This window comes from Anarhichas minor, unplaced genomic scaffold (genome assembly GCF_050575085.1).
Source record: "Anarhichas minor isolate MPS153535 unplaced genomic scaffold, ASM5057508v1 ptg000003l, whole genome shotgun sequence".
NCBI classification, from domain to species: domain Eukaryota; kingdom Metazoa; phylum Chordata; class Actinopteri; order Perciformes; family Anarhichadidae; genus Anarhichas; species Anarhichas minor.
In genome coordinates, this window is record NW_027466449.1 from 8,604,511 (window position 1) to 8,621,507 (window position 16,997).

A 16,997-nucleotide genomic window follows, 5' to 3' on the forward strand; every position below is an offset into this window, starting at 1 on the left:
CAAAAAAACGTTACTTTTACTCTCTATGAAAGCTTCATTTTGTATTTAAATGTGTATCAAAATAAGAGGAGGCAAGGTAAACATTTTCTTTGTACTCACCTGAAGCTAAGGTGTAGACTGTGGTTAGATGACATCTTCACAGGCTGATTGGTTGTCCCAATGATGTAAGGACTGAAACATCAACAGGGGATAATATGTACTTTCATGACATATTCAAGTGAAATTTAGTGAAATAGCGTAACTGTCTGAAGAGACTCACCATTTGTGATACTTGCAGGTGAGTGCTCCATTAACAAGCTCAGTGATGGCTGCTGAATCACTAATGTCATCTATAATAACAACCAGCGGCAGTTCTCCTCCACTCTCTCTGTCAATCTGATTTGCAAGATCGGACAGATACAACTGCAACTCCTGTTAAAGAAAGGACAGGTGAATTCATATGTTCTGTGTGCAGAGATCCACATTTGTATAGAAAAAGGACTTCAAGATAACGGTCTGACAAAAATCCAGCGTCATGCGCTACCTTCTGGGACTGACGATGCATGTTGAAGGTGACAGCAGCGCTGCGACCGAGGAGGCAGGTCTCATGGTCGGCCTCAGACGACTCAGTCCGGCTGCGCTGGAGAAGGAAGTGGGCCAGACGCTGAGCCAGATAAGTCTTTCCTGTCCCGCTTGGCCCAGACAGAACCAAACGCCTGTGCTTCAGCAGCAAGCTGATGTAGTGCAGCATCATCGGCTTAGGAATCAGAGTCTCAAACACCAGTGAGTCAACACATTTTTCTCTGAGACCTAGAGAGAGGCAGACACAGGGAAGAGAGAGAGAGCGGAGAAGCAATTGGATTTACATAATATTTACTATTAAATACTTGTGAACATGGTATGTGACAAACATGGAAATGCTGATGCTTTTTCATGTTTTAACCCTTTATCTACAAATAGCGTGTCATTTCATATCAGAAGCAAAGCAATTGTTTTAAAATGTCCTACATCTACACACAAACTGGTTTCTTTTAATTTCTCTCAGGTGGAAAAATGAAATTGAGTCTCTAGAGTGAGAAAAACCGTCACAATATAGATTTTGTTGCCTTTATTTTTTTTTTGCCAAAGCTGAGTAATCATTACAAGGCAGTACAGTGTTGAGCGGCCAGGGACTGTTTTGAAAACTCTCCCTATTGGTGCATTCATGAGCACTATTGCATCTCTCCTCTCCCTCTGGTGGGAGGGACTAAGACGCAAGGAAAGGACGCAAGTGAGGGAAACGTGGATGCAATTAAGAGACTTGGGATGTACCCACTGTCATTCAACAGTTCAGGGTTGACTGCCAAACAGGAACTCAAGAGTTGTTCCCAAAATGTCCATCTGTGATTATAGTTTGTCAGAACATCTTTAATACACTGTATTTTTGGGAGATCAAAGCATTCTGTAAAAGTTCAGTTTAACAAAGTGCTGAAATACTAAAATAAACCAGAGACAAGTGGCTGCTTAAAATATAGGAAATAAATCCAAATGAAAGTGGATTATACACAATTTTAAGTTACTAGTATGGTTTCTAACATCAGTCGAGGACACTCACTAACCTTTCAAAGTGACAAGTATTTTAGCTGAACCACTGCTGAAACAACGATAAGGTGCGGCTTGAGGTTTGTCCCCTCCTATCACCCTCTGCACTCCCGGGCACAGCTGGAACATGTGCAGCGAATCACAGGTCAGACCCAGGCTGGCAGTCGGGTCCACTTGAGTTAGGTAGTCCTGGGGAAAAAGAAAAAAAAGAAAATAAGTAAGGACTGACCTATCAAAACACAGCTATACAGTATTTGTTAGAACCACTAATGTCTACACAGTGAGACTTACCTTGAAAGTCTTGGATATCATAGAGTCGAGAGCGGGCCAGCTAGTGCTCGCACTGACCAGCACTGAGCCAAGGTAGAACTCCTGCTGCTGTTTACTGTCCTACAAAGACAGAGAGAGGGAATGAGTGCACAATCTCCCAGCTGCTCGATTTAATGCTGTTGACATTATTGGACATTGCGTCTATTAAAAGGTGTTCTGTGTTTACCTCTACTTGATCTCCGATGCGGACAAGCACGCGTGCACATTCCTCATCCCGCTGGGAAGACACACTTAACGCATCAACTGAAGACACGTCTGAAAGGATTGAAGGAAAAAAATGGATGAAAAGAGTATAGAAATATAATTTTTATGTCTACTGTGCATGTGCGTGAACTGAAAATAGGTGGAATTCCAAATGCGTCTCTTACCTGGATCTTTACAATCATTCAGACTGAGACTGAAGGACTTGGTGAGGGACATGCTCATCGGCTGCCTCAGTGAGGGCCCCAGGAGAGACGCCAGGCCTGAAGGCTGGGAGGTGGAAGAGGTGGGACCGGAGCCCGTTTTTAAATGGTCATTCTCCGCCTTAAGGTTCTCCACTGTTGACTAGCTCATAGGAAGGTAAACATTTGAAGTTATTTTAAGATATCATTTATACTTATACTTCAGGTATTGACTTTACTGAATATGCACACGCAGGCAAATCAAACCTGCATGCTGTTCATGGCTTCTCGGAGCTGCTCCAGATGATGTGCAGAGCTTAAGGCCTCCAGTCGGATGTCTGTCAGTTCTCTCTCTTTCACCCAGAGTTCTGAGCGTAGGTCCGATACCGCCGTTTCGTCATCGTCTCCCTCTTCAGTAGTCTCCATGATCCTGGAGGAGAACAATGCACTCATCAGGGCCAGGCCCCCATGAAGTCTAAACTGTCTAATTCACTATTGAGCTAAGAGGTGGAGTAAGGCGTTTGTGTACTTACACAGAAGAGGTAGCAGAGGCCGATGTTTTGAGGGACGAGAACTGGCTTTCTACTTCTTCTGCCCCCTCATGGAGCATCTTTGGGGAGTTGGGAGCTGAGGAGTCGGGTGTGGCAATTTCCTCAATGTCTGAGTATGTTTTCGAGCCTTTCTTAATGCTGAATGCCTTGTTGAAGGAGCTCCTCAGCTACACAGATAGAGAGGATGAGGGAGAACGAGGGAGAGACAGACGATTAAACCAATATTCAGTGGGTTACTGCATCAATTAATAAAAGAGGTAAAGAAAAAAGGATTAGGATTGTTATCAAGATGACAAATGCTAAAAATTAAAGGTGGGGTTTGTCATCTTGGGTAACACTTATTGAATTTCTTGTCATGAGTAAAATGAGAAGATCGACACCACTCTCTCATGTCTGTCTGTAAAATATTAGTTTAGCTTAGCATAAGGGGGAAACAGCTAGCCCGGATAAAAGAAAATCTGCCCATCAGCACCTCTTAAAATCACCAACACACTTTCTGGTGTATTGTCATAACTGTGAGGTTGCTAGGACTGAGCCAGGCTAGCTGTTTCCTTTATGCTAAGCTAAGCTAAGCTAAGAGGCTTCATTTCAACAGACAGATATGAGAGTGATAGCAACTTTTGGGAAGATATAAGTGTATTTCCCAAAATGAGAAACTATTCCTTTAAGCTTAATTTTCTGCAAATAGATCAAAGAATAGTTAATGCATGTTTTTGCAGATTAAGAACCTAGCTTTTGGGTCAGTTCACTTGGTCAAGTTGTACAAAATACACAACAAAGCATGGTTCAAATGAGCAGAAACACAATTTGAGAACTGCAATTTATAAACCTTGGTGATTAAACTGAGATCATCATGTCTGCTGATTGCCACTCTAACTGAATTACATCCTTTCAAATTTAATATTCATAGACACAGGGTGCCAATCAGTAGTTTAGGGAGGTCAATGAGCAGAGATCGAGGGTACTTGAAGATTGCGTTGCAGTTTTAGATGGTCTATAATGCTGTATGAAGCGTGCGTTCTTACCCAGCTCTTTTTCTTCTTCTTCTTGGCATCTTGGTCCTTCAAGCTGCCCACACTCGACATACTGGTCAGGCTGTTGAGACTGGAGATGCTCTCACATGAATTCTGACGTCGAATCCGCATGTCTGGTAAACAAGAAAACATCAAACATCAAAAGAGGCAAATGTGCAGAGACGGTGTGCAGAGAAGACAGAAGAAGACAGAAAGATCAAGTGGTCCATCTCCAAACCATTCATGTTATCCGGGGTGTTTAAGGCTCCTTGTATGACAGCCTGGGCTTCGTCATTCCTGACCTTCAGAGCATCGATGGTTTCCCTCAGATCCAACAGCTCTGTGTCCTACACAAACAAATTGAATAAATGTCAGCGAGTTGGGGTGGGATAAATTGGTTTGTATCTGTTTCATCATTACCTCATTCATACCCACATGAGTTTAGTTATTTATTTTCTTATTTTAACTGTAGCTTACCTCTATTTTAACTTTCTTACATTTATCTCACACCAATATTATTATATTTTTCTAAATTGCCCTTTTTCACATTTTATACAATTTGAAAATAATTTCTAATGCACTCGGACAATGACTATGTAGTATTACACTTCACATTGTATAATGACATATGAAACAAATAAAGATTTTTGATGAGATAGTTTGGTAAGTTTTTTAATGTTTAAAATAAAAACTGATATATTCCTATTTTTTTGGGGGAGTGGTAGTATTGTCTGATGTTTTAGTTAAGCACTACAACTCAAACCCACAGTACGAGCTCATACACCTGGCGGGCTTGATCCCCTCACAATGTTAAAGTACAAAGAGTTCAGAACAACAGAGACTCTCTATGCTGCTTATTGTGTGCTAAAGTCGATCCCACTCCACTCTAAATAGAGCTGCCCGGCCCACCTCCACAAGGTTAAAGAGCCTGTGCTCCAGGCTGAGCTGCACAGGTCAATGCGCTGGCACGAACAACAAAGACTTTTTCTAGAGTGGTCTAGACGGACCTTTCAGTGAGAGCAGCAAGGCATGAAGCGCTGAGAGAGACTCCTCACATGTATGCACACACTGAACACTGCCTTGGGCTCTGATCAATTTATACACCGCAAAACAGATACAAAGGCTGGAGAATGCAGGAATGGGATGTTTGGTGTGAGTGCACATGCAAGCTGTTTGCATTTCAGTCAGCCTAAAGCGGAGTTGTTTTTCATTAATCCTCTGTCCTCTTCCTCAAGTCACCCTGTGGGACTGCAGCCTTGGCCTCTAACCTACGTTCAGCTCTTCACCGCAGGCGGTGATCAAAGACGTCTCACTCCATGTTAGCACAACGCTGCCTGCTCGGACTGCTCATGAGACTGCAATGCAGCTGGAATTCAGGTTTGTGATTGTTTGTGTTTGAAAGTTTGGATGTCACGTTACCTTCTGTTCCTGGGTTATTGACAGACTCTGCAGCCGGGTTGTCATCAGTTGCAAACTTTGCTCAAAGGCAGCCACCAGATTTGCCTGTTTGGAAAAGATGAAAGACAAAAGCAATAATTAATTTCGTTTAACAGGTAATTATTATTTTATGTATCCATATTAACAGTCTGTGAGAGCATCATTTACATGTAGACACTAACTAATAAAAATGTAATTACAGGAATAGATTCAATGGATTTCCTCTGGCCATTTATCACTTGTTTAGGAGATGCTAAAAGGACGAATCACACACACAGGCTGACCAGAATGTCCCCTGTGGAAAATTCTCCTCCTCCCTAATCTCTCACACACCTGAGCAGGGAGGGAAAATTGCTTTCCCCCCCTCTTTTATAGAATGTAAAATACAGTATGATACTGCATACGGCACAGTCATTAATCCAGCACATAATCAGGTTGTGATCCATGCATCTGTTTTGCCTGTTCACTACCCTTGCATAATAAGGTCAAACAGTATGAAAAAATCTCACACACACACACACACACACACACACACACACACACACACACACACACACACACACACACACACACACACACACACACACACACACACACACACACACACACACACACACACACACACACACACACACACACACACACACACACACACACCACTTGATTGATGTGTGCTGGATGAAACCATGCATAATGAGTGAGCTGTATTGCTGCACTTGGACTAATGGAAACGCTGACATGGTGGTCGTATAGAAAGAACCTTGTAGAGTAGAGAGAAAGGGCAAGGTACCTCTGTGTGTGTGTGTGTGTATGTGTGTACGTGTGTGTGTATGTGCGTGCCAAAGCTAAGTGGCTTGGTGAGAGGTTCAGGAGAAGCATTATTCAGGCCCCACATGGATAAGAAATGTGCTGAGACAGCACATAAATGATCTATGACTGATACACCACGGCTTGGATTTTAAATCTCTCTCTATGCATCTCTTTTCTATTTTACCTGAAGGGTACATATCTTGCCTTGTGTGAGAAATAAAGCGTTTGCGAAGGACCACTGAGAGAGGATTTGATTTGCTGGCGATACTCAAATCTTTAAAAAAGGGTCATGAATATACAGTGTAGTTTTTATAAAAGGCTGAATACTTTTCTATAACAGCTGGCCACTGTAACTATTAAAAAACATTACTCAAAGTTGTCTATTTTCAGCTTCAGATTTTGGTGTAGTAGTGAGTATGTTTCGCAGCGCCCGCGTTCATCATAGTAACAGAAAATGTCACCCAATGCAACAGTGTGGCTCATTGACGTGCTTTTAATATGTTTGGACAGCAATAGAGCTCTATTTAACAGTGAACAGATAATACTTTTTAGTAGGATCAAATCATTGCTGTTGTTACTCTTTGAAAGGGATTATTTGAATTAGAAAATGTAGAATGCCATCAGACTTTTCCTAAAAAAAGGTCTGGATCCTCTGACATGCAGAAAAAACATAATTGTAATAATAATAAATTGGCACACTAACATAAAGTGAATAAAGTTTAATGTGCTACACAATTCTGTTTTTACATAAAGCAGTAAGAAATTAAAGAAAAAACAGTTGAAGGCACCCTGACTGCTGTCACTTGTTTAACACACGTGATGCCTTTACTATGTCGTCTGTCTTTTATTAGTATCAGTTATCTCTGCCTCAGGGTAGATGTCATTGAGGTGGACAGTTCATCTAGATGAATGACAAGTATTAGGGTGTAAAATTGGAGGGAGGGGCTACTACAAATGTATTGTTGCCTCGAGGTGAAAGGCCGTATATTTAGTAGTTTTAATTATGGCGAATGTCATTCAAATAGATTAGATTAGAGTGTTTATGCTTATGATTTCTTACCGGATACATTTTTTTTATTTGACTCTTTTTCTTACATTTTACTTACATTATATGGTTGGCAGCCCCGGCCATCTTTTCGTTTGATTGTTTATTTAAAATATATTTTCCTTGTGAGGGACATATATGAGAGGGAAAGATTAAATCCACTTGGGGATAGAATGTTATTTATGGAAGAATATTTCTTAAAGACATTAAATTCAATTTGTGTATTTTAAGAGGAAATTGTAAGACAAAGGAAAATACATTCTTCGGTTCATATACCTGTGGGCGCTGCCATTTATTAATGATTAGTAAGATAGAAGACAAACACTACATACGTTTGCTGTCAGCTGTGTCGTCAGATTAGACACCTTCTCCTGCGACGATTCCAGCTCCCTCCTCAGTTTACGGATTTGCTGTGAGGAAAAACAGATGCGTTACACTAGAAAGAAAACAAAGTTTCTCAAGCTGACAATGGCTGACATTACACAAGTGACTTGGAGTGGATGACGGACTTGTTCTCCCACAGACAACAGAGATGAGAGCGATGGATGAAAGGTCAGAACCAGAGACAGAAAAGAAGAAAGAGCAGGAAAGAACACACTTACCTCTCCCTGAATCCTTTCCTCAGCCTTTGTAAGCAGGGGGGATAAAAGTCAAGATGTTAGATAAGACAAAAGGAGAGGAGAGAAGAGGAGAGGAGACTAATATGATATATCTTCAATACCTTGGGAGAAAGTCTTGTCTCTTTTTAAAGTTTGAAATGAGAGTAAAGCATCACTGTACAGACAAACATCTACACCCACTCAAACATAGATACACCACAACACACACTGAAGTGTAGCTACCTGAGTCTGCATGCCGCCCACACTCACCGAGGAGTAGCTTGACGAGGCGTTAGACGCCAGAGAAAGAACAGACCCATGAACTGAAAAGAGATAATTAAGAGCAACAAAATAAACCAATTAGAAACTGAGTTGCACAACAACACTGGACAGTTTTCATACAACAGATATTGAAATAATTCAGAGGGCTTACCCTCATCGGGCTCCTTGTCCCTGAAGGATCCGGAGCGAACCATTCCCATGCTGCGGGGGCGTTCAGCCAATGAGAGGGTGCTGCCCAGCGGAGATGCTCCGTACAGCTCCAGAGAGGCATCGTGTGTTGGGATACTGTTGGAACGAGTCATCCTCGGAGGTCCGCTGACAGGGCTGGGTACTAGTAAGAGAGCAGAGGGGTCAGGGGTTAGCGATGTTATACATGAAATACATAATTAGTGTAGTGCTATTCTAGACAGTACTCTTTTCAGGGTGTGTCCATGGGTTTAAACTCACCCATACTGGTCTTAGAGGTGCGGGGTAAGGAGGTGGGCGAGGACAGCAGGGGAAGAGTGAGCGAGTCGGTGATACTGAGAATAGTATGAGAGTGTCTCCTCTCTCCTTTCTCCTTCCCTTCCTCCTCAACCTGGGAGGCCCCGCTGAAACTACACAAACAGAAGGCAAAGTCAGAATCACTAATAGAAAACAAAGAAACTTTCAGTCATTATAGATCTGTTGTTATGTATTAAAATCTGTTGATACGTAATAAAATGAATGTACAGTGTTGTATAAAAGTCTGAGGGCCTTAAGGAACATCATTTTATCTTACAGTGAACACACAAAAAGTACCCAAAGTCAAATTAAAGAGTTATGAAAAGAAGTTTGGAAGTAGAATAAAAAAAAATAACCTTTATTTTAAACCCCCTTTCATCTATAAGCAGGATATAAACATATAATACATTTTAATAACACATTAATATGTAGTTATGAACAGATATGAGGACATTTTTACAACCACTGTTTATTAAGGTAGAGTATCTTAAACTTCTCCTATGAAGATTTTTCAGTATTACGTGTGTGTTTGCTCACATGCAAACATGGTCATTTATTATCTGTATATATTACCGGCATCTAGTTATGGATGCTTCACAGGAGGAGTTGCTGAACTTGACGAAGGCCTTATATTTTTTAAATGTTTATAAACCGCTGTTAAACACTAAATGTGGAGGGTAAAATAAAGTATAACCAAGTGCCAATATCTTCCAACATGTGGAAAGACAAACAAAATGTTGGCAGTGAGACACAATGAGATACAATCTTGGGGGGATCAAAGCAGGACTTTTAGAATACAAGTGACAGGGGCAATGAGGATAAACACAATCTGTCATTCACTGAGGATATTTTCAATCTGTGTAAGTGCAATTAAAGAACTGTGCCATATTGCGTCAAACTATCAGTGCTGAGTATAAGAGCGTGCATGTGTGTGTGGAGCTGTATGCGTGTGTCCACTTACCATAAACCTTTCTTTGGCAGTGTGTTTCTGTCTCTCTGAGAACTGTGGAGATTAAACAATTACATTATTTAACCGGTGCTGCAGGGAGTTATTAAACTCTCAAGAACAGGCAGCAGGCACAAAGAAGCACAGTACGACTGGCAGACAGCTGGTGTCAGCCAGTAATTATGACTTCAGTCACTGGGGCCCGTACAACACCGATAATAGGCCTGTAGTAATAATAGCCTGGAAATCACTCAGTCTCTCTCTGTGTGTGTGTGTGTGGTCGTGCATGCATGGGATTGCTCTTATTTGTTGCATTCGTTAAAAATGTAAATATGACTTTTAGCCTTCTCATTAAACCATATTATATAATCTGGGCAATATTTACTAACTCAACATTTATCTCATATACTATCTTGTTGCAATTCAAGTCTCTGGCTTTCAGAATAAAGGCCACAGACATCTCTAGCAGTCTGTGTTTTAATTTTGGGGGAATAATATCTCGTCTTTGAAGTTCTGAATAAGGGTTGTTTCTCTGCAATCAAAAAATGTCTCCATACCTTTTTCAGTGTGAGCAGTATTTTGTCATCAAATACCAATTTAATCACCTTTCTATGTCCTCACTCTATGCATGATTGTAGCATAGAACAAAGTGAATAATGTATCAAAGAACTTCCCTGATCACTCCTGCCTTCCCTGAACATTGAATAATGGTGGTGCAGTTCATAGGCAGCCCAGTAGGTGGAGTTACATAGCAGCATTACAACACATGAATGACAAAACATCTGCTTTAAGACGTGTAGATCGGTGGGATGTGATTGGGTTTAAATAAATGTACAGTTGAACATTATTGAATCTCACCTGTCTGTGAGAGATAAGGAGACTTTACTTCCAAGGTTCCAGCTGGCAGGAGGGCCTCTGTCTTCCTGTCTATCTTTGTGGCGGGACTCTAAGGTGGTGTAGCCTCTCACCACATTTTCCCTCTCCCTTGCCTTTTCCCTCTCTTGGGGCTCTGGGGCGAGACTCATCTGGAGCGGCAGCGACTCCATGCTGCGATGCAGCCCAGACAGACGAGGGTAAAGCAGGGGAGAGGTGCTCCCTCGGCTTCCTTGAACCCCGAGAGAAGAGACCTGCCTGGGCCCCAACCCAGTACCTGAGCTTGGGAAGCAGGACGCAGAGTTCACATTGAGTAAAGGGGCGGGGCTGGGGGTCAGGCGGTGGCCAGTGGAGCTGCCTGCTGACCTGGCCAGGTCCTGGAGCTTAGAGTAGGGAGGAATCTTAGGTGGCAGAGAGTCCTCAATTCCCACCTCTAGGATGTTTGAGTTCAGCTTGTCAAGCTGGGCCATGGATGGAGGTTTTGCCAGGCTGCGCATTCCTGATAACCTAAAGACAAGAACAATGTTGAGGCAAATGCATATTAATACTTTGTTTTGTTTGTGAAAGAGTGCTGAAAAGTACTGGGAAATATCATATGGGATTTTTGTGGTAGTATTTGAACCCTGGTACCTGTGTGTGTTGGTTGAGGGCAGATCCAAGCCTTTGCCACTGCTGGGAGGTCTCAGCCCCTGTAGCTTCCCTCCGTTCTCTGAGGGGGTCTGAGCAGGGCTGCCCTTCAGAGACCCACCTCCACACTCCGAGTCAGATACTACAGCTTTGGCTTTGGCCCTCTCTTTCTCTTTCTCTCTGTCTGTCTGATTGACAGGACTGGGGATCCCACGACCACCTGCCTTACTCAACCCAGAACCAAGCCCCGAGGCGGGCTCTTTGAGTCTACCCTGTGGTGGTTTGATCAGCCCTGAGCCTGTGTCAATGGTGGTGCTCACTGGGCGAGCTGAGCTCGGCCGGGTTAGAGTCAGGGTGCTCGTCTTTGCTGGGCGAGGCAGAGAGCGGTACTGGAGAGACGTCCTGGCATTTGGAGATAGAAAACCACTCTGGTCGCAGCTCGAAACATCAAGACTAGTCTTACGTCCTCCACTGCCACCACCAGCCCCTGGTTTGACAGGAATACCTGACGTTTTGGGAATCTTCCCTACAGTTGCAGAGCCGCAGGCTATGGGAAAACCGGCATTGCTTGTGCCATTATTGGTAGCTGTGGTAGGCTTCTTAAAGCCAAAGTTTCCACCAGTTGAGGGCCTGACGAGGCCGGATGGAGGTTTACGTTGCTCACCAACACCGCTGCCATTTCTTAGGTCTTTACCGGCATCTGAGGAGGAGCGCTGAAGGCCAGAGGTCTTCAATGCTAACCGAGACTTATCCATTGGCCTGCCATCTGACTTCACTGAACCTAGAGAGGTAGAAAGGGGGAAAAAAGAAGAAAAGAAAATCACTGATGAGTAGCTTGAACAGCTTCTGTTGGTGAGTGAGACTAACCAAGCCATATTAGGACATGATATCTTATCTGACCACCTACACGGTCTGACTGTCTGCTGATAAAGACAAATCCCTGTCTGAGCAGACAGACAGTGTGTAGACCAGATTCTCAGCCAGCTTCACCCTCACACACACTGTTATCATGTGGTTACTCCTCTTTTCCATCCTGATGAACTAAAACAGTTTTCTCTGGCTTTCCAGTAAGTACACAGAGTGCAGAGTGCTGAGATTAACATGTGCGGCATGGCTGTGGAAAACTGGTGTTCACATTCACAGAGTGTGTCTGCGGGTACAAAAGCGCATGAAACACCGAGTATAACTGAGTTCATCCACTTGAAACCACTTGAAACCTCTTTGGGGAAAGAGGTCAGAGTGAGCGATAGCCTGGGTGAACGGAGGTTGAAGGACATTTATGTGATTTTGTTCGCATCTGTACATTTCCCAGTTGGCAAATTAACTGGAGTCGTTTGGAAGTTATTATGAGAACAAAACTATTAGACACATGTGCACTGTATGCACCACCCACACAAGTGCGAGCCCACACTACCCACGCTCTTAATTTGTATCTAATGGGAGTTGTTATGGGAGGTTTATATACAAGGCATTAACAGAGTCAAAGAACTGCTGTTGAATGGGACCCACCGGCGTGCTGCCTTGGGACATCTGGAGTCACTTAAGGGCATTGAAAAAGCCCGCAAAATACACACGCATAAGGCCAGACATATATATATACCACACACACTCACAGTTCTCAGTGATTGGATCTTATAGGAATGTGACACTGACAACACGCTTATGCTTGGAGTTCTTTTGTAAATGTGAAAATTGGGTTTACATGTCAAGTCATAAAGTCAGTCCATCGTATAACCGCAACATTGCACGTTCCAAGAACATTAAGCTGCAGAAACACACACTGCAGACAGAAGAGTGAGAAGCAAACCCACACACACTGTTAGAATCCAGGCGTGCGTATTCATTTTGACATGATTAAAACCTGATTTACTGACAACCACTGTTGAGACAGTAGAGCTCTCGGCTTGACACAGTGACATGTGTAGAAGACTCCGTGAATCACAACATGTCTCGACACAAGGAACCTGCATGTCTGAAGAGATGGACATCTGAAGACGCAGGCAGACAGGGAAAGCCTTTCCATAACATTTATAACTCTGGATGTTAAAGGAAAATGGCTCATTTATATTTCCCTTCCCTAAGTCTTCTTCTATTTAAGGCCACTGTGGTAGAAGGGAGATACTTATGGAATGATGTATCCACACACATCTCATATTCCCGTCTATCCTTCCTGAAGGTTTCGAGGGAGACGAGCCGCCTCATTCCAAGACCCCACATTGTCTCCCATCAACCATCACAATATAAACATGCATGTGCTTGTATTTGTGGTTGTTAAGATACAGTATCAGTGTTTAAGTGTGTGTATGTGAGAGGTATTTAAACATTTGTTGCAGAAAGGTGGCAAAATGTATCTGTAGGTGTGTGTCTGCGTGAGTGCATGTGACAAAAAAAGAAACAGAGAGAGAGAGAGAGAGATACCAGATACATCAGTGATGACAGAATGATGAATACCTGCACTGTGTCACACTTACAAACTACATTCTGCTTCCAGCAGGTACGCAATGTGCTTACACGTGAATGATAAGTGAATGATAAAGAAAATAAAACTAAATCAGTTTGATGATGTCTGACTGTGCCGTTAATGGACACTGTTGTCCCATAATGAAAAGTGAGGCTGTGCTGATAGCTGAATGTTTTTTTAACAAATTGTTGACGCTGGTTCCAAAGCTCTGCCAACATCTCTGTAAACAAACCGAATAAAGTAATACTTCTTTGGAGTTATGTAAGTTATGTCCAAAGCACATCAAATGTAATTTGAATAAATGTTTAATGTTAAAGTGCTGTGTAGCGTTTACCGAATATTGAATCATTTTCTGTACAAAACTATACAATTAGTTGAAAAGAACCAAATATTGACATACTTGGTTCAGTAAGTATACACTATAGAGCTGCTTTTCTATCCCTGTAAATGTCGCTTCTTCAAAGATCTAACACTCTCTGTATCTCCTACAATGCCAAAAACATGTAGACACACAACACACACATTTACACACAATCCTGCCAAACCTCAGCAATGAACTGATCTCCAGCACGAGCGACAGAGACCTCTCCAACTGTCTAAGAACGTCTGCCGCTGATTTGGTGAAATTCATGAGCTCCTCCACAGTGATGATCATTAGAGTCTGAAACTCTGCGGCAGATTGAATAGGCTTGAAAGCAGATTCATACTGTTCCCATTAATAGCAATAACAGCCTGGCACAGAGATCCAGCCTGTGGTTTAACACACTTGTTTGGCATATCTGTCATTTCAACAGCTGGCAATGCAAACACAGGACAGTCCCACAGAAAGATGACTGTTTACACAGACACCGTGTATTTAGCATGGCACACAACAGCACAACCAATATCCATTTGTTTTGGTTGTCTATATGTGTGTATGTCTGTGTGTGTGTGAACGCTTACGTAAACGGCACACAGATGGTGAGCTTAAAAAGCAGCTGCACAATCGGCACTATTGTGCACTTTGTGTGTGAGTGAGAGTGTGTGTGTGTGTGTGTGCGTGCTAAGTGCGATGGGTGACACTCTGTAAGCCTGGCACAATCTCAGACGTGTCTGCAATTACAATCGCACACTATTGCAAACACACACTGTCTCTGGTCCAGTTGTTTTGGGTACAAGGCTTTTATTTAACGGCTATAAATTCTCTCTGTCCGGCACAAAAATAAAGCTTGCATAGGAAAGGCTGGACCAATAGGAAGAAAAAAAAAGAAAAAAACACTGTTACTCAGTGTGTGTTTGTGTGTGTGTGTGTGTGTGTGTGGTTGGCTGGCAGGAAGGGAGCGGGTGGTGATGGGCGTTTGATACATGGCACCACTTTCTAAAGGCCGGGAGGGTGGGCTGCAGCTGTGGATGAATGTGTGGGACAAAGACAGAGAGTGTGTCTGTGACTGTGTGCGGGTCTGAGACTACCCAAGAGAAGGGAATATTAAAAGACAGTCAATGTGTCAGTCTGTTCAGGTTATGAAACCAATCCAAGTGTAGCTATATATATTACATCTTACTGTGTGTGTGTGTGTGTGTTTCTCCTCTTACCTGCCACTTTCAGCCCACTCTGAGAGGTGTGTGTTATCGGGGAGGTGACTCCTACAGGTGGGTTTCTTCCTTTCTTCAACACGTTTCCTTGACCCAGGGTCTGAGGTTTCTTCAGTTCGCCCTTCCCTCCTTCGAGCCCCACCCCCTGTGTCCGCGTCTTTTTCCATTTATTGGCTGATTCGGACTTGAGACTTCCTGTATCGTAGACACCGCTGCCCTGGCTCTTGCGGATGGGTTTGGTGTCGTCACTGTCCCATGACAGACCACTCTCCACCAGAGATCTCTTCTCTGCATCTGTACGCATCTAGAATGAGAAAGACGGACACTCTGTCAAGAAAATGTTTAAGAATTGAGTGCGTGAGATCTGACTTCCAGAAAATGGAGCCAAAAATGATTTGTATGTCTATGGTACGTTGTTTGCTTTCTAGGCATGGTTTTACTTGCCTATCTAAGGAGGCCCACCTCAGTATGTTTTGACTGCCTAAAAAGCAAAGAAAGAGAGAAGCAAAGCTTTTCTGATCTCATATAAAAAGTGTATTTGGCTTTTATTGGTAAGTTAGTCAAATGGAAAGATTCCTACACACTAGAATCAGAGTTGTAAGGCTTTATTAGTGACATTTTGTTCAAAAAGGAGGACTTAAAGTTTATCTGGATCTTTATCAGCCCTGAGGTGTTGGTGGAAGTACAAACGACTACCTGAAAGCTTGAGTGATAGGCGCACTTTAGATAAAGGTTGTAGAAGTGCTTTGGATGAAATCCTAACAGCTATTATGCTGTGTCAACGGATCTATCTCTGTGACAACTGAACAAACTCCCTGCCCTGATTAAGACCATGTGGTATGGTTAAAAGTTTTGAAAAAAGCTATTAAGTGGCCCTTGTGTTAGGATTTTTTTCTAAAGATTATTTTTAGGTTCTTTTTGCCTATATTTTATAATGACAGTCAGGAAAGTTGAAGAGAGCGATTTAGACATTTTAGCCACTTTTAGCACAAGGAAAATGGTCAAATGAAGAGCTGCAGACACCTCCTGCAGTTTTGGTTGATATTAAAACGCAGGTATTTTATATACAGTATGATACGTGAAAGCAATATGCCTTTTTGTGTGCCACTTCTAAGATTATAATAAAATAAAAACTTTAGGTATTGTACTCCAATTATGTAATCTTCCAAACTCCACCCAAATGCTTCAACTTTCTGTTACTAAAATAATCTATTTTCTCTTGGGTGATTCACTTCCTGACATCCCTTAACATTATCCATGTTACAGAGTTAGCTTGGGACACTGGGCAGAATGAGCCAATGGAACAACTCACTGGATCATTTAAATGTAAAAACGTTGTGTGTGCCTTGAAATCTCTACTTATGGTCATCTTTGGCCGCAGCTTGAAAAAAGGCATTTGAGGAGGTGTGTGTACTCAGACAGAGCCTCAGACTCTGCCTCATCTTCTGAGAAGAAAAACATGTCCAACCCAGTCAACCCCAAAAACACGCTCTCTGATGTCTCATCTCTCCAGTTGTATGCTCCAGTTGAACACTTCAAAAGAGAGAGAAGAAACTGCCCAACACACACACACATACTGTATGTATGCATGTACACACACAGCTCAGGCACAGAGACTCACACACTGAGCTACGTTAGAGAAAATAGACAACACACCTAAACAAAATCCAATAATGAAGAATGAATGTCAAATGTTAAATTAAAGGAAATGTGAGGTAATTACTTAGACATGGACTTCTGTGTGTGTATGTGGTGAATAAATATATACGTGTACTGACACAAATCAGGCGCTACTCGGTCTACAAGTCAACCTTTATTAGATTTAGCTACTTTCATAAATACACATAATGCACAATCTCTGCGTAAGTGTGTGAGAGGCTAGTTTTAACAGAGACAGATTATTCTCTCCCTGTAGGAGACTGACAGTTACACAATGCATCAGGGTGCGTGTGTGTGTGTGTGTGTGTGTGTGTGTGTGTGTGTGTGTGTGTGTGTGTTTGCGTGCGTGCGTGTATCTGCCAGTTC

General features: G+C 42.5%; 1 protein-coding gene across 2 annotated transcripts in view; it reads right to left on the bottom strand.

Annotated features, from left to right (window-relative positions):
- The window catches only part of nav1a (neuron navigator 1a), a 64,282-nt gene that overhangs the window by 3,862 nt on the left and 43,423 nt on the right, over positions 1–16,997 (bottom strand). For both annotated transcript variants that reach the window (XM_076096434.1, XM_076096426.1), the window contains 20 exons: positions 14,973–15,276; positions 10,943–11,720; positions 10,298–10,819; positions 9,455–9,496; positions 8,458–8,606; positions 8,162–8,341; positions 7,972–8,051; positions 7,462–7,539; positions 5,257–5,340; positions 4,076–4,184; positions 3,850–3,971; positions 2,807–2,991; positions 2,541–2,703; positions 2,259–2,436; positions 2,057–2,145; positions 1,852–1,950; positions 1,578–1,749; positions 524–789; positions 260–411; positions 100–171 (listed from right to left, as the gene is read on the bottom strand). In XM_076096434.1, the coding sequence (XP_075952549.1) occupies positions 100–171; positions 260–411; positions 524–789; positions 1,578–1,749; positions 1,852–1,950; positions 2,057–2,145; positions 2,259–2,436; positions 2,541–2,703; positions 2,807–2,991; positions 3,850–3,971; positions 4,076–4,184; positions 5,257–5,340; positions 7,462–7,539; positions 7,972–8,051; positions 8,162–8,341; positions 8,458–8,606; positions 9,455–9,496; positions 10,298–10,819; positions 10,943–11,720; positions 14,973–15,276 (3,824 nt within the window). The remainder of the gene's footprint in view (positions 1–99; positions 172–259; positions 412–523; positions 790–1,577; positions 1,750–1,851; positions 1,951–2,056; positions 2,146–2,258; positions 2,437–2,540; positions 2,704–2,806; positions 2,992–3,849; positions 3,972–4,075; positions 4,185–5,256; positions 5,341–7,461; positions 7,540–7,971; positions 8,052–8,161; positions 8,342–8,457; positions 8,607–9,454; positions 9,497–10,297; positions 10,820–10,942; positions 11,721–14,972; positions 15,277–16,997) is intronic.